General features: G+C 41.9%; 1 protein-coding gene across 5 annotated transcripts in view; it reads left to right on the top strand.

Annotated features, from left to right (window-relative positions):
- Positions 1 to 6,184: 6,184 nt before the first annotated feature.
- Positions 6,185 to 23,598, top strand: part of SMARCA2 (SWI/SNF related BAF chromatin remodeling complex subunit ATPase 2) — a 164,297-nt gene continuing 146,883 nt past the window's right edge. For 2 of the 5 annotated variants that reach the window (XM_079112997.1, XM_079113001.1), the window contains exons 1-2: positions 6,185 to 6,327; positions 19,320 to 19,580. In XM_079112997.1, the coding sequence (XP_078969123.1) occupies positions 19,356 to 19,580 (225 nt within the window). In that variant the 5' untranslated portion in view covers positions 6,185 to 6,327; positions 19,320 to 19,355. Of the gene's footprint in view, positions 6,328 to 6,882; positions 7,042 to 7,960; positions 8,102 to 8,259; positions 8,681 to 19,319; positions 19,581 to 23,598 lie in introns of those variants that run through there. The other 3 variants (XM_079113000.1, XM_079112999.1, XM_079112998.1) reach the window with 3 other exon arrangements.

The following is a 23,598-nucleotide window of genomic DNA, read 5'->3' on the forward strand; positions in this document are numbered from 1 at the left end:
CAACCACAGTGTCACATTGGTACAGAAGCACATTACCATTCAGAGAAACACAAAGCAAGTCAAAGGGTAGTAGTTACAATGACCTGACAAACAAAAGTTAACATATTTGAACAATTTATGACAAAAATTAAAGTCAAGTTCTGATCCTTTTTAAAAAAAATTTTTTAAGTTGATGGACATTTATTTATTTATTTATTTATACGTGGTTCTGAGAATCAAACCCAGTGCCTTAAACATGCTAGGCAAGTGCTCTACCACTAAGCCACAACCTCAGCCCCAGTGTTCTGATTCTTAATGTAAAACTGCCCCAAGATATGTCAAAGCCTCCAAGACATGTTGATGATAGCATTTACCCAATCCTTTCTTGTTTAGTCAACAGTGTATAATGGAGTATACTGAGAAGTACTTCAGAATCAAATCATTCAAGGCCTCTCTGGAGGCAAATGAAGACTTCCTTTGTGCAGTTAGAATGCATTTGAACTTCAGACGTAGTGACACATGCCTGTAGTTCCAGTAACTTGGGAGGCTGAGGCAGGAGGATTGCAATTTCAAAATCAGACTCAGCACCTGAATGAGGCCTAAGCAATTTAGCAAGACCTTGTTTCAAGATAAAAGTAATAACAATAATAATAATAACAACAATTTTTAAAAAGGATTGGGGTTGTAACTCCATGGTAAAGTGTCTCTGTACTCAATCCTCTGAACCAAAAAAAAAAAAAAAAAAAAAAAAGTTAAAAAAATTTAAAAATGCATTGAACTATCTAGAGAAATATTGAGTTCTATAGGGTTTTTTTTGTTATAGTTTTTTAAATCATAGAGAGAGCTGATTTCTTATCAGAAAAGTATCCTAGGTCATTGACATTACTGATATCTCTTTGTTAGTATTTCTTGCCCTTTAGGGGAAGAACCTTTTGAGAGTCTGGTGAAATGTGTGGAATCACTGCAGCAAGTGCATTTTAACATGATCATGGAATTCTGAACAGTTTCAGGGAATTCTCAAATGCCCTGAAGATCTTTTATATTCCACCCCCACAGACTCTCTATCATGGATTAAAAACTTTGCACCCATGACAAATTATTGAGCCATTTTTACATGAGCAACACATACCACCCTGAGTTCTACTGGAATTAAAAATTCTGACTTCATCGTTTAGTCCCATCTCTGAGTTGTTTGATCATATTCCCCTTGCACATGAAAAGCAAAATAAAAACAAAAAATAATAAAACAAAAACAGCATGATTTATGTTATTTGTTCAGAATACACATATTCAGTATTAATATAGCAAGGCATTATAAAACATAAAATACAAGTAATGAAAAGTGAGATGAAGATGATAGAAAAATTTGTATTATCTTGTTAATCATGATGATATCATATTATCAATAGTGAATATCTCAAGGCAAATATATGCTTAGGTCAGAATTCATCATTCATGGAAATTAATATAAATCCATACATCAAGTAGGCTTGCATAATTGTGGGTATTTTCTTACTTATTTTTTAGCTCTAATTAGACTGTCGTTTTATTTCTTTATATGGCTGGCAAAGAATTCTTAGAGGTTAAAGAGGTAATTTTGATCTGATTTTCACCTGTATTTGCATTATCAGTATTATCTTAATCTTTGATTTCTTTTCAAAAGTCTTTTAAAACCACTTGCTTTACAAATAAGAGCATTGATTAGTTAAAACTAGATATGATAATATAATCTTTTGAATCTATTTAAGGTGGGACCTGTAAACCTGAGGCATCATCAATGCCTAAAGACATGTTAATGTCCATGAAAGAACAGAGAGGAATAAGAGTTTCCTTTATGGAACTCCTTCTTCTCTCTCATTCTTCAGATACAATACATAGCACATGACCAGTTTACTTAGGGATCGTATAAAGACACTAGGATGGATGAGTGTAATAAACATTATTATAAATGCTCATTGTTTTTGGTCATTGCATTATTACATTTTTAGACATTAAGGAAAAAATAAATAAAATTTCTAATCTTCTTCACACATCACAATGAATTGCTTGCTCACTTCACTTTGGAGACCCCTGCTTAGGTGAATTGCTTACTGACTCTAGGTTTCCTCGTCTGTAAAATAGGGATGATGTCACATATCTCATCAGGTTAAATAGATGAAATGACATGTATACAGGTCTTTGCACAACTTCTGGCATGTAATTTAAAATAGAAAAAAAAAGGACTTACAATTATAATGGCAACTACTCTATTACACATTTGCCATGTATACACTCTTCTTACTCCCAGCCTGATTTAAAAATACACAAACAAAACCTCTTGTCAATGCTTTTTATATGACCAGAAGAGCTATATAGCTTCTCCCCACCTTTTCCCCTCCAAAGTAAAATAAACCCCCAAAACATTTTCCCATCCTTTCAGTTTACAAAATAACAAAGATTCTGAACATTTAGGAATCTGTTCATTAACATGATAATTATCAATATTGAAGACCTGCTAAATTCTCCATGTCAGATATTTTTATTATCTATCTCATCTTTTCATTCAACAAAGTGGTTTTTTTTAAAACCACATACAATGTGCTAAGTATCAAGCTAATTGCTGAGGTTTCAAAGATGAATTGAACTTGTTCTACACCCTACAGGCACTAACCATCTAGTGGAGGACACCAAACAAATAATTGCATCAAAGTGATAAGTGCTCTAATGGAGGTACACATTGGTTGCTATGGGAGCAGAGTAGGACAAGCTTCCTCTGCTGGGGGAGGGCAAGGAGGACCAGTAGAAGGATGCTGATTCATAGGTGAGTCTTGGAAGATGTGCATTTTAGTCAGAGGAAAATGTGACCAATACAACTTCTCAGTAGCTACAAGGCTAACTGAGTTTTCCAGAGTGCAGGCGTTTTGGGATCATCAACAAGGCTGGTAGAGACCTGTCCATGCACAGCCTTAGGTGATGTGCTAAGAAGTTTGAAATTTCTCACAACATGGATTGGCAATTTAAAACTGGAGAGTGATATGATCACAATGAAAACTATGGTGCTATTTTGGAGGAATGATTGTGGAGAGACAAAGTCTATTGAGATTGCTCATTGGGGGAAAAAAAGAGATGAGTGCTTGTTTCTGTAATAAATTTACTTACTAATCTAAACTCTTCACTAAATTAAACATCAACTGATTCAATTTGTCAAAGTTTAGTTTGCATTACTAAAGATGAAGTACTGGTTCCCTAAAAGGTCTTACTTGCTCCTGTTTGAAGTCAGGCAAAATTTCATCACATTAACAGTTTGTCTATTAGGACTAGAAGCTTCCAAACTTTATGCATGGAATTTTTCTTCATGAGGGTGTTGTAACACATATAAATTTTCAAACCCAGTGTCTACTCTATACAGTATGCTAAACAATGAAGATGTATGTAAAAATTGAATGTGGCCATGCAGGCCTGAAAAAGCAGCTTCTATCCCTTGATACCATTATGACTCATTGAAGTCCAAAAAGGAAAGCTTCACATGAATATAACATCCTATGCAGTCTCCTGGAGTCCTTTTAGCCTCCAATCAAATTTGCTTTTGTGTGATTCTTTGTAAAACAAAAACCAAATGCGCCCCCCCCCCATAAAAAAACCCCATCATTTTCTCCTTAGCATCAATTGTTAAATTTTGCTTGACCTCAGAGATGAAGATCATACTGTATGTTTTACACTCTTCTTTTCAGATTGAGCAAATGGTTCTGCTTTTTCATTTCTCCTAAGTTTAGGCCTTATTTCTAAAAATTACTATTTGCAGCAGTGCAAGCTACAAAGATTAGTCTTCAGAAGGAAGACCTGAAGGGAGAAGGTGAAGCATTCTTAGACCAATGTGAGGGAAAAAGGAGTTGCAGTATATTTCATCTCTGCTCCCAATGGTAGGTGGTATTTTTCCATTCCCATAATTGTACATATATGTGGACACCAACCCCTCCAAGCACTGCATCAAAATTTTACAGGAGCTGAAGAATATATAATAAAGGGGGTATTTTATTCTTCACTTTTCCTCTGATGAAAAACCAAAAGGAATGCCTAGTCTCTTCCTCAGTGTCTTACAAAAATGGTTGCTCCTTCTGTAATTTGGCATGGCAGGTGAAGGTAGAATCATAAGGGGATAAAGGACACTTACAAGGAACTAGAGGTGAAGTCTTGACTTTCTAAAACTCACCCTGTGAGGTTGGCATGCTGGAGAAACAAATTAGACCCCCAAAAGTTAAAACCTAAGACGTCTTAATGAAATAAGGATTGTCATCAAGTTAAATCTCTTTACTGTAGATGACTAAGTTTCTAGCTATATTATTAATTGCAACTTATTAGGCAGTTAAAAGTTAGTATGTATGATATACATTTACAACACTACCTATCTTGTTTAAAATTTCTCACTATATGTTTTCCAGTTAAAGTTATACCAGTATACCCTCAGGCAGAAAAACAAGTTCTTACACGGATTCTTTAGGGCATACTATATTCTATTTCCTTAGATGTGTTATCTTTTGTAGTCTTGAGGTTCACTTTGGGATAGACAGAAAATGTAGAAGCTAAAGTTAACAAGCAAGTAGGAAGACCTGAGAAAACTATGGGGTGGGTGATCACTAACTTTCCCAGCCACACTGAAAATGGTGCCCTTGAAAGCCCTACTTCTTCTAGCTGTGGACCAGGGATGTAAACAATTCTTGCACTTAATGACCACATGCAGTATTTGGCAGTACTTTCCATTGCTTCTTGTGTTCAACATATCCAGCATCCTAGAACTGCATTTCAGACCAGGTTGCTCAAATAGAGTCAATTTTGCAACAGTATAAATGGTCTTAAAACAGGATTTTCCTGGGGGGGGTGGGGAATCCTCAACCAACTAGTCACAGCCGCACTTTGAATGACTAATTTAAGCCATTACATTACAAAATAAGGGATAAATCATACTTTTCATAATGCTACTGCATAGGAACAGTTTTAATTTTAAGAGTCAAGCACCTACATTAATCTGAGTCTAAAATAATAGGCCCCTGATTTAAAATCTCCTAACATTCTTTCACACTTCATAAAACTAAAAATAAAATTGTCTCACCAAACACTGACCTATAGGTCTGGCCAACGTACTGCATTTCAAGGAAAATTGAAGCAAGAAGTCTCAAAACCACGACGTGCCGGCAGATTACAGTTTGTAGCCTTAATTGGTCTTAAATGTAGGGTGGGAGAGAAGAGACTATGGTCTGTAGAGAATAAGAGATTTATTCCCCTTCTTAAATCAAAAACAGATCCCATGCTTCAATGGCCCCCTAATCTGCCCGCCCCGCCCCCATGGGGTTGTTTTCCCATATTTTTGTCTATGTTTCACACGAAGATGACAGGTGAGGGAAGGTTAAAGGGCTGCTTCTAGTTCACGAAGTAAACAGAGGGGTTAGGGCGGGTTTATTTATTTATAAGGCATTCGGCCTCTCAGCTGTTTCTCCTTCGTTGGCATTTGGAAGCTTGCAGTCCTTTAGAGAAGAGACAGATTTGGCAGGAATGTTCTTTGTGCCCGCCTCCCGTTTTACTGGGTAGGGGGAAGGAGGCAGATTTATAATGACAGCCTTGAGGGGAGGGAGACAGAAAAAGTTTCAGCTGGCATGATAATGCCCGTTTTTTCCACAGCCAACACTGTGCCACAAACAGCTTTGGTGTCACTCGGAGCCCTCCCCCGTCCCCTCCCTTTCTCTATGCAGGCTCGCACTGGCAGGCGGAGGCACGGTTAAATTCCAGCACCTTCTCCACATACCCCCAAACTACTACGCGCTATTACTACGATTACCCTCCCTTTCGCTTGGCGTTCTCCTCCTCCCCAGCCTCCCTACAGGAGCCCCGCAGCGCCACTGGAAGAGGACTGCCAGGAAAGAGATAAGGGGCGCCCAAGTCCAGCAGGTCTAGGGTCTCTGGCGTCCTGCGCAGTTTTCCTGCTCCAGGCACAAACACTGCCCGAGAGCCGGCGCCTTGCAGACACACACTGATCCACGCATACAGTAGAGCTGTCTCGATCCACATTCTTGCACACCCCCCTCCTCCCCCCGCGCTCCCGGAGTCGCTGAGCGGGGCGAGTGACAGGCTCGTCCCGCCAACCCGCGCCCGGGCGGGCAGGGAGGAGCGGCGCGCGGGGCCAACTGCGGCGCGTCTTCCGGCGCCCGTGGAGGCGGCGAGGGTGGGACGCGGGGCGGAGCCGGAGTTTAGGAAGAGGAGGGGATGGCTGTCATCAATGAAGTCATATTCATAATCTAGTCCTCTCTCCCTCTGTTTCTGTACTCTGGGTGACTCAGAGAGGGAAGAGATTCAGCCAGCACACTCCTCGCGAGCAAGGTAAATATAACTTACAACTCCTTTCTCCTCTTTTCCCTCCCTCCGGCCTCTCCACTGCAGCCACCGGGCAAACCCCTCCGGCACTGCGCCGCCTTCGCCTGGGATTATTCATTATTATCCTAATTATTATTTATTGTGCATGCACGGAGACCAAAACAAACAGGCGGGCCAACCGCCACAACAAAAAAAAGCCCGCCTCCTCCCCGCGGGCCTCAGGTGGAATGCTCTAACGACAGCTCCCGGGCGTCGGTGGAAGAAACGAGAAAGTTTCAACCGAACCTCGCTGTTCTAATAATAACAGTAATAATTACTACTTCAGGGGGGCAAGAGGGGAGAAATCCCAACAAACCACAGCCCGGACTCCGGGTAGGCAGTGATGCGATGCCAACTCAACGTTGCAATACACGCTCGGCCAGGTTGCAATCCCCCCATCCCCTGAAAAGCTGAGATGGAGAGGGCGGGCGGCAGGAGAAGGGCTGGGGGACCGAGGAGGAGAATGGAAACGCGACAGTTCATCCCAAGCAACCCTCCCCGGAAGAGTTGGAACGGGAAAGGAGGGCGAGGAGCCCGGGCTGGCGGCAGGTTGCCAATGAACGCGGCTGCCACCCGCTTCCCGGGGACTTGTTTAAAGGGCTCCGGCTGCGGATACGCGAGCAGATCGCCGCGGGAGAGCCGGAGCCGGTGCGCCGAGGAGGCGGCGGCCACTATCGCAGGGTCGGTGCATGCCGGATCGGAGGTGTCAGCCTCCACTCTCTGCGTTCCTTTGGGCGGGCATGGGGGCTCTGACTGATAGGCCTTTAGGAAAGAGGGCTGCCCCGGGATCTGTGCCCGGGGCGCTGCGGAGTCCCTGTTTCTGGTACTGGCGGCAGTGTGGGTTTGGGTATTGAAGTTCGGGTGTCCGGCCCCGGCCGCACTGCTCAGGGCCGGGGGTGTGTGTGGAGCGAGGAGGCCCCAAAGAAGGAGGTCGGAGGTGCCAGCCGGACTCCGTTACCCTGCCCTCCCCTTTCCCGGGTTTGTTTTCTTTTGCTTCGTGTCTTCCCCTGGCTATCGCTGCGGGCACACGGGGCGCCTGCGATCGTCTGGGTGCTGGGGGAGCTCTGGGACCCGGGAGAGCCACCGCGGCTGCGGGCGGGGAAGGCCATGATCCGGATAATCCTCTCTGCCTGACTGTCACAAACAGGACCCGCGCGCACCCGGGCAGCTGCGGTGGCGTTCTCCCGGGAAGGGGAAGGGCTGCGGTGGGGAGAGAATGAGCGGTGGCGAGGGCGAGAGGCGGGGAGTCTGGGTGGAAGCCTCCTCCCAACGATGACACGCACCCCTTCCTTCTCGCCCCCTGCTTGCTAGTTTGCTTTATTCCCATCCCAACCTGGATTACCCCTTCCTCTGCTCTCCCGGCTCATCCGGCCGTCTTGCCCCCTCCCGTTTGCGTTGCAAAACACGGCCATGCCATCTGCAAAGGTGTCGCGATGCACTTCCCCAAATAACCGGTCCAGCGCGCCACCCCCTAGGCGCCCTCCGGCCACAGGGCGCACTCGGAACACAGTGCCACAGGGTGCCCCGCACAAGGCCTCGCAGCCTGCAAGCAGTTGCACCGCGCGGGGCGGGGCGCAGCGGTGCGGACTCGAGCGGACACCCGCGCCCTGGCCAGGGCACTCGGGCCGGTTTCCGGTACACGCGGGGAAATCGCCTCCTGCCAGTGTCTGCGCGCTCGCCCCCGCCTCCGCCGCCTGGATTGCATTATTTTTATCCGGGTTGCAGTTTGCAGGGGATGGTGGTGAGCACGGGGCTGGTCGTGCTGCGTGGGGGGTGGGGTGGGGTGGAGGGAAGTTGGACGTGGATCAGGCAGGAAAAAAAAGTTTGGCAGGGCAGCTAAATAGGGTGGAGGGGTGGGAGGGGGCGGTAAGCTCCCGCGGCTCGGGTCTCCGCGCCCTCGGGGCAGGCGCGAGTGTGTCTGCGCGTGAGTGTGAGTGTGTGTTGTGCGCGCCGGGGCCAGTGCGTCGGGAGCAGCGCGCTGGTAGCGGCTCCCGCCCGCGCCCTCCCTGGGAGCCCCGGGGGGACAAGGCGAGGTTCGGTGGCAAGGGCTGGTGGGGGTGGCGTGTACGTGTGGCTGTGTGAGTGCGTGTGTGTGTGCGCGCGCGAGCGGCGGAGAATCAGGAAGTCACAGCAGCGAAGCGCACACAGACATGTTTGATCGCCGTGACATGACGCGCGCGAGGGAGGAAGCGGCGGCCGCGGGGGCCGGGCCGCGGGCGCCGGCCTAGGGCTGCGGCGTTGAGACCCGCCGCCTCCTGCTGCCTGCGCTGCCGCCCAGGCTCCGCGAGCCCCGCGCCCCTTTTTGTTCCGCGTCCCTCAGGTAAGGAGCCTGCGCCGCCGCCGCCCGCTGCGTGCGGAGCTTTCTAGCTCTTTCCCTACCGGCCCCCTCCGGTCTCTCGGCTCGCCTTTCCTGCAAAGTCAGGCAGGCGGGGGAAACGGGCTCCTTGTCCTTCGATCGATTGCGTGGAAAACTTTCCAGCGGGAGGCACCGTGAGGGAGAAGGAGGCCTTGCCGGCTGCTGTCGCTTGTCAGTTCTTTCTCCTCCAGGTCCGGAGAGTGTGAGTCGCGGCTCCCTGCGGCTGTTGCACATTCAAACTTCGGGCCTAAACGTGCCTCCAACTCTCGCAGGATTTACTCTAGCAATAAAATAAATATTCCAAGTTGTCCACTCGCTCTTGCCAGGCATTTGGATGTTTTAAGGCAAGGACGAGGGGTTGAAGTCGAGGGAGTGGGGGTGTTGTGCAGAATCCATTCCTTATTCAGTGTCTGCACTGAGTGTTATGTAATTTTAGTAGCACATGGGTGCAAAGCCCACACTGGGCTTCTCCCTCCTTTGTTTATATAACTTTTGGGAGAGTTTTGCTAGGCTGTCTCATTTTCTTCTTCCCTAACGTGATGGAGGTTGGTGCTTTTGATAAAGCAAAGCTTCCCGGGTTCGAGATTTTTTTTTTTGGAGAGGTGTCATCATTGTCTCCTTTTTGGTCATTATGTAGACATGTATTCCTTTGTATGTGTAACGTTGGAGGATAAGGAAGATGTTAAGAATACACGTTTGTTTACTGCATTGTGTGGTTATTTTTAAGGTCCCTTCGTTTCCACTAGCAGAGTTAAATTTCAAACTTAGATTTCAAAGGACTTTTTGAATTTACACCTGGTTGTGTGCCTTACTTGTATGAACAGAACGTTTGTATGAAGGGTGAGATTGCTTGGGATGTTGCTTGGGGGTTGAGTAGCAGAAAATCCCTGACCAGTCACCCAGGCAGGATTCAGAAACCCCTTACGACTCTTCAAAAAAACCATGCCCGATGCTATGTGTGTGTTTATGTATTTGTATATACACATGCAGATGTCTTCAGTAGTATTTTCTACCAGTTACTTGGGGGGTCACTACCTGAAGCCTGTTGGACTCACTAGAGTTATTAGGCTTCAGAACTACTGGTAACACACTGGTGAAGTGTTCAGAGGTGTGGTAGGTTTGAATCCTAGTTGGTGCATTGTTATGCAAATTGGGGCACACTTTTTCTTTTAGGACTCTTAATTGCCCTTTTATTCCGCCAGATTTTCTTTCTGTCTTTTGTAATGCCCCTTTTCAACTCAGATGTTTACTAGTGGCAAAAAGGGATTTAGAGACACCTGTTAGGCTCACAAGATATTTATTAAAGTAGACTGAGGAAAAAAAAATTCTCTGTAGATCAGAGGTCCATGTACCTTGTTGAGGGCATTAAAGAGAGATATCATATTGGTATAGAACATTTTAAAATAAATTAGGGATTTGGGGTATCAGAACCCTCCAGGGCAAGGTGAGGGAGGGCTTCCTTCAATGCCGCCTTTCTCTTATGAGTTATATCAGTTACATCCCAGCATTGGCACTAGCTGCACTGTGGTGTTTCACAGAAAATATTCACCGCAAGAGCATGTTCAAAGCAGCCTTAGATCTTTTCTTTTGTTCGTTTTTAAAGTGGTTTTTGAGCATTTCTCATCAAGTTTCTTGAAAAGTGCTTTGACCAACACCTGAGGCTTAGAATTGACCAAAAAAAAAAAAAAAAAGTGCCTCAGCTTGTATTATATTGGTAATGCTTGGATTCTGTTTCAAGTATTCCTAACAGCATACAAGTAGAAAGTAACCCTTTGTAGATAATTATTTAAGACTGCTTTTCTTTGATTAAGTTTAAGATAAGTCATTCTATAGGTCAATGTAAAAGCTCATGTCATTCTTTTCTAGAAGGTAATTGTGATACCGCTTATAATACTGTAATATTTTGACACTTTATTCAAAGGACTTATTATGTATTAGAGCAAGACCATAAACAGAAAACTTTCATAAATTATAAAAGTGGCACTGTCCTCCAGTGTTGTCTTTTTTTTTTTTTAATTCTTTAGAAGTCTTACTTCGTAAACAAGGCCTTTGTCAAATTCTCCTAGGTCAGCAGCTTTTTGATACCCCAGAGAAATAATAAATCACTATTTATGACATCTTGACATTCTTCCATGAGGACAACTGAATTATCACAAATAAAATGCTAAGGACTATTCCCCAGCTTTAGCAAGTTGAGGGACTGCTAGTAAGGCCTAATTTTAACTACTAGAAGTTTTGACTGTTTCTGGTTAAGATGATTTTAAGGGAAGAAAAGGACAGTTAGTTGCTTAACATGAGTGGCCTTAGAAAAATCTATACATGAGTCATATTTCCCTTCTACAGGATTTCTGGTGAACAGATAAGAAAATTTCTCTAATATGAAAAGCTACATTTGGGAGCTACTTTTGATTTCTTGTCACTTTTGTTTAATATTTTAAAAATTACCTTATAAATAATTCATTTTCCTTAAATGTTGTATTTCAGAGATTGTATTTGGCCTGTAGAGGGATGCTGAATTTTCTGTCACCTTTGAAAGAGGTCTTATTGTGAAACTTTAATATCTATCCAGTTAAAAAGTCATGGGTCGTTCCATAAGTAGTTAGGAATAGAAACTACAGATTGTGGTGATTTATTTGGTAGAGTAGTTAGGAAGGCCTAAGGTGTTTATGCTTTTCTTAAACAAAGTTTTGACTTTTAATACTTGGAAAGGAATATAGGATTCTAAAACTACATTCTGCCAGACTCATTATGCAAGACAGCATATTTATTTGCGTAAGATATTTATCAGCATAATCTGCAACCTGAGTTTGGAAAACTTTAAAGCTCTATTACTGTTTATTATGATTGTATTATTTCTCATGTTAATGTAGTGCTTTTCCTTGCAAGTATTCAGAATATAACTTAAGTAATAAAAGTTTTAAAGGTATAGTTAAAGATACTTGAATAATTATGCCTTAGCAAAACATACAGTAGAGCTGATGAAAGCCAGTAGCTAAATGGCTGGATCTTTTGAATGTTGAATATAAACATTTTTTTTTTAATTCACTCAGAATGATGCTTTTGATATGGAGTACAAGGTGTTTGATTTTTGACATAAGGGGTAACTTCTGGACTTCTGGGTTCAAAAAATATTATGAAATGGAAACCTAGTATGGAAGTGATATTTTACTAGATATATAAGATTTGCAGGACATTTAGACAGTTATAATCAGGCTATGTGCCCTTAAAGGACTTAAGAACATAAAATATTCAATTGTATTTTTAGATGGACAAGCATCAATATAAGCCTCAATCCTTCACCAATATGTGATTTACATCTGTGCGAGCATTGGTATCTTAGAAACTTTTTACAAACTGACTTAATTTAAATAGGGACTGGTCATTTTGTAAATTGATGCATAGAATCCACACAGGTTGAAATAAATTTAAAGTTTCAAACCATTAAATATAATTATAATCTCCCCCCTTTTAAAAACTGAACTCAGAATTTGAGTTAAAATTATTTAAAAATGAAAAACAATTTCTTATCAACAACAAAAAAAGGATTGTAATACAGATTCTCTAAGGGAGATCCTCTGTCAGTTTGAAACATGAATTGTGGTGGTTTTTTTTTTTTTTTTTTGGAATGGTTTTATATTTCTTTACCTACTTGATGTGGTGTATTCCAGTTTTTGCCAATCCACTGGGAGATGAGTCATTACCCTAGAAACTGAATGTCTGTGAGGAAAACCCTCTCCCATCTTCACCCAGTGCTTTGTAGAACAGGGCATGTAATAACTTTGCAAATATTGTGGGTTACTGTTGTGCTGTACTGAAATGCCATTAAACAAAATCCAAAATTCTGTTAAAAAAATCAATGGTCTGTAATTGAGAATTTATGTATTTTACAGAATGTACCTGAACATTTAAAAATAGGACTAGAAATGTAAACTGCTCAGGCTTTGTGGTACAGAGAGATCAGGGCAAGCTCTCTTGAGTTGATAGGGCAGATAAGGTCTTGGAGATGGTGTATGGTTGTGGAAGGAGGAGTGCAGGGGTAGGGTGGTAGGTGCTGATCATCCCAGATCAGAAGAAAACCCTGATATGACAGGCATCAAGCCCAAACAAGCTGTGGGAGGACCAATGTAACTGTTTTGACCTGGCTGCCTGGGGTAAGAGGTTCCAGTTGGGAAGAATTTTCAGAAGATAAAGTCAGAGATTGTAGAAAGACTTGACTTCTAGGCTATAGCATGAATATTTTATCCAATGTGTGTTGAAGGCTTGTCTTTAAGAAGTTTTGAGTCAAGGGGATTCATGAGTGAAGTAATACTTTAGATTAATCTGGCAAGTTGTGGATTCAAGTTCAGGATGGGAATTGGAGCCTTTAGAAGAATTCTGGCAATAATGCACATTTGTATACAATAGCTTACAAAACATCTTCATATTTAATATTGCATTTGGTTCATCTTGAAGCTGAGCTTATTAGCTGATTTCTATTATGTCTATTTTGTAGATAAAGAATTTGAAACCTGAAGAAGTTCATAAATGGCAATTGTCCATTTTAATTGCAGTGGACTTGAAGGGTTCTTTGTTGAAATTTTGTTGTTTCTGTGAAAGTCAGGGCAAGTTGGGCATATTAAAGATCATCCTTCGTATATATATATAACCTAGGTTTATTCAGCATACAATGGTTGAGTTTCACTGCTAAGTAAAAGTGTGCCATCTCAATTAGGAGTTTTAAATTCTGCATTTCACATTCTTCTTTTGTATGTTTGATGTATAAATAAAACTGTCTTAGCCAACAGAAAAGGAAGTGGCTATTGTTGATTCTTCTCAGCATCCAAAATGAGGTTGCTTTGCAAAGGGCCTAACATTACCTGGGAAGAGCAGGCATACATGTAAATGGATAGGAATGCTCATATTCAGGGTGTCATGCTTTGAAACTAGCTTTCAATGGTTTGGTTTGTTGGCTTTTGTTGTGATCAGTTGTCTAGCAGTTTGGGTTCACTTGAATTTTTGGAGTGATAAGTTACTTGTGATAACGCTGTAGCTACCAGTGCACACGAGTCCTAGATGAGAGGGATGTCTTGCTGCAGTGCTTCTTTGTTGAGGGGTCTCCAGCACTTTGGGTTGTCTGGTAATCACACTTTTTAAAACAATTTTTCCTTCATGGGAACATCATCAGTACTCACTAGGGAGGCCACTGAATTTCATCACAGGTAGACTCTTGTACAATGGTAACTCAGGGTATCTGTGGGGATGATAACGTGAAGAGCCAGAATCCTGTGCAGGCAATGCCTGAGGCTCATGGGGGACTAATTAGCGCTGCAGTTTGTTGTTATCTTCTGTTGTGCAGAGCTTCCTCCCGCCTTTGCCAGGTCTAACTCTGGGCAAGGGTGGTCCCAAGGCAGTTTATTTAAAGTGAAGGCAGCAGCTCACGCATGCCCGTCCTAATTTGTTTCCCTGATTGAAAGATGAAGGAGAGTTCACAGAAGCCCAACAAACAGAACAAAGTTTTAAGCCAACAACTTTTAAAAACATATTTGACTTTGAAACAAATGGCAAACTGACAAGAATAACCATGAGGATGTGTGTTCAGTGCTTTTCTATGGTTTCGATGAAGCGATTTATAACCTTAGCTTTAATAACTGTGTGATTTTTTTTTAATCTATGGCACAAATCATATTGTACACTGTTTAATGTTGTACGTTTCGGACCAAGAAGCAGCGTGGGCCTTGGTAATGTTTCACCATCTATGCAGACAACCTTGGCCTCTAAACAAGACTCCTGGTAGATTTATTTCTTTTATCTTCGTTGCCGTTCTCTTTACCCACTGCCCGCTCCCCCATCAGGAATAACAGTGCTGTGTCCCAGTTCTAGAGATGTTGCTACTTCTTGTGGAGAAATTAGCAATTCATTTATAGCGAAAGCTACATAGAAAACAAGAATCAGCGCATCAGGTCAGAGATGTTCTGAATCAGCAAACAGACATAAAAAGAACTCTTATCTTAACTATCTCCAGAGCCTTATCATTCTCCAGTAGCAACCAGAAAACTTTAGACTGAGTTATTGTTAGGGATGTGAACTGGGCTCAATTTTTTTTTTTTTTTTTTTCCCTGATATTTTACCTTTAGCCTGGCTTTCAAAGTCTGTCTGTAAAGCAAGCAGTGGAAAAAGATATTCTGGAGATGCAAACTTTCCTGTGCTTCCTTATGAGCTTTGGTAAAGAGCAATTTAAGAGGTGTTGTCAAGGTTGGTGACCTTCCCTCAACTGTTTCAGAAACTTACATTTTCTTTAACTGAAGATCTAACCTCTCCCTGATTCCCTTCCTTCCTCCACCTTCCAAGCTGAAAGCCGTCCCTCCCACCCTGTCACTGTGTGGACATTCTAACTGTACCCCTCCTTTTCTTGGAGGGTCTTCCATCTTGTTGCCATTTTTGCGTTAGTCTTGCTTCCCTAATAGACTTTCAGAGTCCTGGGGGAAGCACTCTGATTGTATTTGGGTGTACTACATGCCTTGTGCTTGGTGGACACTCAGTAGAGTGAGGGATAGATGCAGAAAACAGATCCTTTGGGTGTTTGATTCAACATCACCAACCTCTTCAGATTGTGACATGGCCTTCACCTCATTTTCTCTCTAGAGCTTTCCTTTACTTCTCTCTCCCTTAATAATTTAATGCATTATCACAGCCAAGTCCTGGTCTTTGCACAATACCTCCTTCATTGTTTCTTTGTCCTCCATTTCCCACCCCTGCGCATTGTTCTGGCCCTAGTGAAAACTGTCCGTCCTGGCAGATGGCTGGCCTGGTCTTTGCAACAGCTCAGCGTTGGGCTGGGAGTCAAACCATAAAAAAGTTTGACTTGGGATTTCACTCCTATTACAGATGTGACTGCTGTCTCTCCCTGCCTTCATCTTTTTAATGGGGCCATGACAATCTATCTCCTCAACTTGGGTCACTAAAATTATTATGAAGCACATGTAGGTTTGACTATTACGAGGTGTGTGAGGGTCTTAGATATTTCTGTGGGTTGCGGTTAGACGGTGAGGCCTAAGTTTGGTCAGGGTTGTCATAGTTGGAGTGGTGACCCTTAAAATTCTGTGAGGTTGAACTCCTTTTAATATGCAGATGGATGTGCGGAGCCTGAAGGAGGGGAAGGAGGGTTGGGCTGAGGACGACTGTGGTGTTTGGCGTGGTGTGAGGCACCAGGGCCTTTTATTTTCTCAAAACACACACTCCCCAGTTGTAAAGGCAGGAATGTCAGACCCAAAAGAAGACAGGGTGTACTGCTGGAAAATTCTTGCCTAGGAACACAGTGGCCTAGCCCTCAGGGAGTCCTGGTCTGGGAGAGAGGGAAGCATGATGGGGAAGGGGAGGGGACCCACAGTGCATGCCTATGGGAGGGAACTGTACCCTCCCTGAGGCACATTTTCTTCATTGTATTAGTCACATAATGTGGAACAGGTCCTTCTTTTTGTGACAATGTAAACCTTCTCTCTGAGCACACATGAAAATAGACTGTGTGGGTTTTATCAAGTGGACAGACCTGCCTCCACCCTATCTTGGTCATCTGAGCCCCTTCTTCTCCCCTTGCCCTCCTGTGCCCATTCCCACCATGACCACCCCATCTCCATATTCTCTTTAGAGCTTTGGGGGAGGAAAAAAAGGGGTTAGAATTCCTAGGGATCCCCGAGGGAGAAGTTGAGCTGGCCAATACTAGACTTCAAACCTCAACCATACTAACTTATAACCATGTGTGCCTCTGCTTGAGACTTAAGACTTGCACCTCTTTGCAATTTATACCCCCAGGTTTCTTTATTTTGCAGGAAAGTTGCCACCAGAAATGTAGAAATGTAGAGGAAGAATAAGAGGCCAGTACTACCAGCCTCATCTTTGTAAGGTCCTCCTCTTCTTGGGTACCCTTGGGTGACAGGAGCCAGGAATAGATCCTGGGATAGCCCTGATTTTGGCTTGGAGGATCATTAGTGAACTCAACCACACACAGGGTTGAATTAGTCTTTGAGATGCTTCTGGGACAGCAGACATAGAGTCATGGATACATGGGGTAGGGACCTTTGAGATAATCCTATGGGAGCCTACGGAAGCCAGAGGAAACACAAGCACCTTTCCCAAGGCTCTGGTATGGTGACCTTGAGACTCGAACCCGGGTCTCTCTACTTCTGGTTGGCTTGGAAGTCATTGAATACTACACTCAAGTTCTGTGGGAGTTCAGATTCCTACCATTCACTACCTGTTTGGCATAGGATTAAACTATACTCTTTCTTTGAACCATACCTGTTCATTACGTCCATGAGTCTGAGGGTTCTCTCCTTATTAAATGGTTTTCCTATGTAACACGTTCCTATATTAACATTCCATTTACCTGCCTGTAATTTTCCATTTCCCTTCCAGTATGCTTTTCCTTCTAAGAAGTTTTTAATAGTTTCCTGTAACAAAAAACAAGGAGCATTTTTATGAGACTGTGTGAACAATTATAACACACACTAAGATTCCTAGATGAAAGTGGTAATGGTATATATTAAAATATAAAACTTGAGAAGTTGGACTATCAGGCTATCTTTAGTATTTTGTATCTTCATTGTTTAAAACTCAGGGTATATTATCAGAATACCTCTTGAAGCTGATTTCAAGGTAAACCATAACAGGAACTAAGCAATTTCCTTTTATTCACTAAAAAATAAAAGGGTGTATTAGTTTGCTGATATACATGAAAGAACATTATAACTTGTAGTACCACTGGATTGACGTCAGCTTCCTAAATTTAAAGTGCTGACCAAACGTGTGTGTTTGTGTGAGAGTGGGGGTGGAAGGCAAAAAAAATAAAAAATAAAAATAAAATAATAATAATAATTGGCTCTCTGGTGAATTTAAGATTATAATTCACCCTTGACACTCCCCTGTTTTTAAAACCACTTGTGCTAAGTTCTCTTAGGTCCATCTTTTAGCCCCTGCTTTTATAGTCATTATGAAGTAGTCTTTTACTAACTTCCCATTTTAGCCCTAATTTACTTACTGGAAGGGCCTAAATTTTTGCCTACCCTTTAAAGATTTCTTATATTCAGGTACACCTCAAACACTGATAACTCTCTAGTTTACAATTATGAAATTAGTTGACTCCATTAAGTTTGCCCTTGATATTTCACCTGCAGTTTATTTATCAGCTGTCTTTTGAGTACTTGGTGTGTGCTGGTGGGAGGTGCTGGGAATATAGCAGTGGAGAAGAGCCAGACTCTGCCTTCATGGCCCTCACATTCTAGACACACAGAGAGAAATGACAGTGGGTATGGAGGAATGATCTAATGTTTTTGTTTTGTGCTTCCTCTCACCCCTGGTTTCACTATGGAAAGAGCCCTGCTGTGGGTGACTAGGCCGCTACAGTCTAATTCCATCTCTGCCACTAAGTGGTAGGTTAAGCAAATTACCTAAGGTTTCTCATTTTGTATTTTGTGGGGTTAACAGTAAAAAAAAAAAAAAAATTTCACGTGTACAAATGTGTGCCTCTAAGGTGACATTAGAATATAGAACAATTATTAGTATATTCAGCTCTTGCTGGGGTTGTTGATCTCTTAGAATTTGGAAGACATCTTGTTTCCTCATTTCAGCTCATATCCAGGGTGCAGTTGTTGAAGGTGCGTGAGGCAGGTCCCAATAAGGATGTCCAGAAGCCTTGGAGCATGAGTGATGGAATCTTGCTCTGCCAAAATTGGAGAACCAGAATATCTGCTCTTATGCCCTGGTCCAGTCATGGGCAATTTCTCCCAGGGATGCTTGACCAGAGCAAGGCGTGGGAGAAATCACTGGCCTTCACTGTCCAAGTGTCTCTGTTTCAATTAGTTCTACGGCAAGAGGACCACATCATACACTGTCTTTTCTGATTTAAGGTCCAGTGGAAATAGTGGAGAAAATAAGCCTGAAAAAGTGTGGCCATTTGTTGTGCCAGGCAGCTATGTTTTTTACACATACCATTGCATTTAAATCTCAGGAGAAAGGTTGCATAACTTAGCTAGTAATCACAGATGTGGGTATTTGAATATCTCTTTGATTTTCATAGCTTCTGATTTTTCCATGATTTTTGACTTCTCTTTCATTCTCAATATTAAATTCTATTTTTTCTCCTTTTAACTATCTGGAATTCTCCGAAGTTTTGACTGTGTGTTGACTTATGGAACTGGGTCTTGAGTGGATACTTTTAAAGGGGTTTCTATTCTAATGGCTTTGGAGGGCACGGTTAATGACTTAAAAGATGTCCAACCTGGTATTTAATGGAGAGCATTGGTTGACTTCAGTAATAAATTTCAAACTTGTTTAGATTCTGCTTATGTCGTGTTAAATTTCAGTTTCTCCAGTGAGTCTTTTTGTATTTTGGATGATTTATATCTTTCTGGGGAATCATTTAGAGTGTGTTTTTTTAAACAAGTGGTCTTCATAAAGACTGGGGTAGGGGTAGGCAGATATATGTCACACTCACTCAAACATCTGGACGAGACAGGGCAGTTCTGTTTGATGTTTGTTACAGAAATGGCACCATCAAATGCTAACGACTGTTTTATTCTGATCTTAACATCATGTTTAAAACATTCTTTTTTTCTGCTTTCCAACTTAGTGTCACTCTACTGCCTGACAGAGACAGGAGAAGTAAATGTCCACACCCACAGACCCTGCTGCGATGCCCCACCCGGGGCCCTCGCCAGGGCCGGGGCCCTCTCCTGGACCAATCCTCGGACCTAGTCCAGGCCCAGGACCATCCCCGGGTTCTGTCCACAGTATGATGGGGCCAAGTCCTGGACCCCCCAGCGTCTCACATCCTATGCCAACCATGGGCTCTTCTGATTTCCCACAGGAAGGCGTGCATCAGCTGCATAAGGTTAGAGTTTACTCTCCTCTTTGATCTGTCTTCTGAGTTGTGGATGGCTAATATCCCTGATAACCTGCATCTTTTTTTTCCTACTATGGTTAATGGGAGAATCAAGCCAGATCTTCGACTTATCTTGTGAATTATTAAAAACACACATTTTGAGGCACTTTTATTGCTACAGATGTACCAGTCATGAAGATCAGATGTTGGCTTTTCAAAATACTAAGTTAGACTGTGCAGTTCTGACAGATTCTGTGACTTGTGGGTTGAAGGTATTTTGGCTTGGCAATGAGTATATCAGTGAATAAGTCTTGTCTTTTCCTAAATATCTGTGTTAAGTAACTTATATCATGTACAAACGAATATACTGAAGATTAGTCTTCCCTAAAAATTCTGACACTTAACTTTTTAAAAGTTAGATCACTTAAAGTCTCTGGGCAGGGTGGTGTATGCCTGTAATCCCAGCAACTCAAAAGGCTGAGGCAAGAGGATTGAAAGTTCGAGACCAACCTCAGCAACTTAGCGAACCCCTCAGCAGTTTAGTGAGACCCTGTCTCAAAATAAAAAATAAAAGGACTTGGGTACAGAGCTCAGTGGTAAAGTGCCCTTGGGTTCAATTCCTAGTACCAAAAACAAAACAAAACAAAACAAACAAAAAAACCCAAAAAAACAAAACACAAAAATAAAAAAAAACAAAAACCAGAAAATAAAATAGATCTCTAAGAGTAAAAGGAAGGAGTCCTTTTCTCTTTTTCTACAGATTTTTAAAAAGATTTTCTTGAAATTAAATAGTTTTTAGAGAATCCTTAAAATGCACATTGCTGTCTCTCTATGAAGTAGTCTTATTCTGGCTTTGGAAGAAGACTGATTTTGCAGCTCTCAGGTCCAGCTGTTTGTTTCTGGACTAAGAATATAATGATCCTGTATGAGACTCAGATTTTTGATGTGAAGATTATTGTAATTAGTACAGATTAGCATTATGCTGTCATAGGAGATATGAAGAAGAGAGAAAAGATGTATATATATATATATATATATTTTTTTTTTTTTTTTTCTATAATGGGGACTGAACTCAGAGGTGCTCAACCACTGAGCTACATCTCCAGCCCTTGTTATTTTTTATTTTGAGATGAGGGTCTTGTTAAGTTGCTGTGTCTGACCTTGAATCACAAGGTCCTCCTAACTTGGCCTCTGTACATCACCATATCAGTAAGAGAACAGACTTTTGAGACTCAACAAGATCCCCTGCAACAATTGGCTTTGAGTTAGTAGTACCCAAAGAAAATCTGTGAGGACATTGTACATTACCTGAAGGTTTTGCCTTGTGAGACATGTAGAAGTTTTATATCCCCTTGCATGACATCACAAATGAGGCTGCTGCTTAATATTCAGCAGGTATATAGGGCTTTCCAGAGAAACAAAGCCAATGGAAGATTTAAAGAGATTTGTGAAAAGGCATTGACTCATGCAACTATGGAAACTGAGAAGTCCCACATCTGTACTGAGCAAACTGGAAATCCAGATGAGCTGGTGGCATACCTCCAGTAGAAGTCCATAGGCCTGAGAACCAGAAGAGTCAAAGGTGTAAGTCCTAGTCTGAGGGCAGGAAGGGTAGTGTCCCAGTTTTAGCAGTCAGAGAGAGAGCAAATTCTCCTCCTGTCTACCTTTTGTCCCTCCATGGGTTGATTGATGCCTGCCCATTGGGGAGGGCAGCCTGCTTTCTTCAGTTCAGTTCAGAGGCTAATCTCATCCACAAACACCTTCACAGACACATTTCAAAAGAATGTTTAACCAAATATCTAGGCGCCCCATGGCCCAGTCAGGCTGACACAGAAAGTTAACCATCATAGTGAACAAGCAGTGGATGTTGACTTAACACAAAAAGATCACCACAGAAAAAGATGACCTCTAACTGTGTAGGACTTTAGGTCTGTTTTAAGGGAGGATATGGAAGCCCCAAATGGAAGAACCTTTTTTTAAAAAAAATGTTATTTGATGATTTTCAAATCAGAAAAGTAATGCATGCTTATTTTGAAAAGAGAAACAATACTGAAATAAAGAAAATGGTTATCCTAGTTTTCATCCCAACTAACAGCTTATTATAGGACATTTCTGACCTTATCTTCCTCCATGTTCAGTAAAAACCTCATATTAGCACGGGTATGCATATATTAGTGTGAGGGTTTTTATTTGTTTGTTTGCTTTTCTTTTGCCATAATAGAATCATATAATCTCTAATCATATTGTCATTATTCATTACTTCCTCTTTTGATTGAATAATAAGTCATGGATATTTCTGCAGTGTCCCCAAGTTCCCTCTCTCCTTTTTTTTCCCCTTTAAATCCATTTTTATTTTGTCAGATATCCAGATAAATAACACTGCTTTTTTTCCATGTCATATTTTGTGGGAACATATTGATATACTACAGTCATTAAATTATCTTGTGTTTAGGTTAATTTGGGAGCTATAGTCTAGATCTGATCTGTCACTTGTAAACACTCTGAAGTGAGTTACAGAATTTTAGAAAGACTTGGGGATGGATATCTCACCTTCAAAATGAAAGAGAAAATGAGAAGGAAATATTTAGCTAACCTTTATTTATTATTTAGTCATTTAAAAATTAAGCATGTGAGTGAGGGTTGGGGCCATGTTCTGTTTTTGTACTCGGTTGTTTTATTGATTATTTTCTCTTCTGTTCCCTCTGTTTGAGTTACCTATCATCTTTCTCACACTCTCTCACATTCTCACTCTCTCATGCTCTTCTCTGTTTCATGTGACTCTGATGCTGTGATTCTCGTGGTCTTTGCTGTCCTGATCTAGCTCCCCACAACCTTGGATGGTTCCCAAGGAGGACTGGACAGAGGGGCAGCATGGGGCTCACACCTGCTGGCCAGATGCCTCACTTTCTTATGTGCTTTTTATAGGCTGCTTTCTTCCTTGTCTTACCCCTCCTTCTCCCTCTGAGCTTCAGCTTTTTGCTTTTCAACATAACTGGAAATAAATAAACAAGTGGCCTAAATACATCTGCTGTGTTGCTTTGATTTCCTCCCTATTATTACTATTTAACAGCCTTAGTGACACTCTTTATACCAGATTTTCCCCATTTTTCTTCTGAACATCCTCTTTATGGTAAATTTTTCCTCTTTTCAAGTGCATGCTTTTGACTCTGCAGAAATTAACTTTCTTTTTCTCCAAAACTGCAAACACTCATACTTTCTTGCTTGAAGTCATTTGGTTTCTATAAACTCCTGGAAATATTTCTTTCAGGCTGTTTTGAAAATTGCCATTACAGTTTGGGGAGGACTAGACTTTTCCTTTTTCAAACACAGGCTCCGTTGCCCAATTCTGGATTGGATTAATGTCAGTTCAATAGCTATTTATTGTGTGTCTGTCATGTACTAGGCCTCAAGTCCAGGGTTCGACCCCCATAGTCATATTTATTTCCAAACTGTGTCTTTAACTTCTTCCAGTCCTCCTTCCTCTGGAGCTTAGCTGTCTGTGTTTCACACTCCTGCCTTTTCAGTATTCACCCCCGTTCCCTTCTCTGCCTTGTCTGTTCCTCTCTTCCCAACTGCCATGGAACCTTCTGGTTTCCAGCTTTTTAACTTTCCATAGTTCCTTCCTCTCCAATTAAAAAAAAAATTACAACAACAACAAAAAATAGATCACCGAAGATCCTTCAGATAGTCTTCCTTCAGATTTCAGACTAACTTCATCTTAACAAAAGTCCTCAAGACGTCTTAAAAAGGGTATGGAAAAATAACTTGTTTGTGTACTTGTGAACAGGACTTCATTTTTATTGACATGACTGAATAAAAAAGTTCAATGTTATTTTTTAAAGCCTTAACTTTTGACTTACAGATGGTTTCGCTTGTCTTATTGGTATAAATTTTTTTACCTCTTACCTGTGAGGTGAAAAATATGTGACTATAGAGTGGGTAATAAATAACTGTGTCACGCTTTTGGAGGCTTTGGGGAGAGTTCTTAAAACTACAGTTAGAGATATTGTACCTTAAAGAATTGTCT

The sequence above is a fragment of the Sciurus vulgaris genome (assembly GCF_902686455.1).
Source record: "Sciurus vulgaris genome assembly, chromosome: 15".
Lineage (NCBI taxonomy): Eukaryota > Metazoa > Chordata > Mammalia > Rodentia > Sciuridae > Sciurus > Sciurus vulgaris.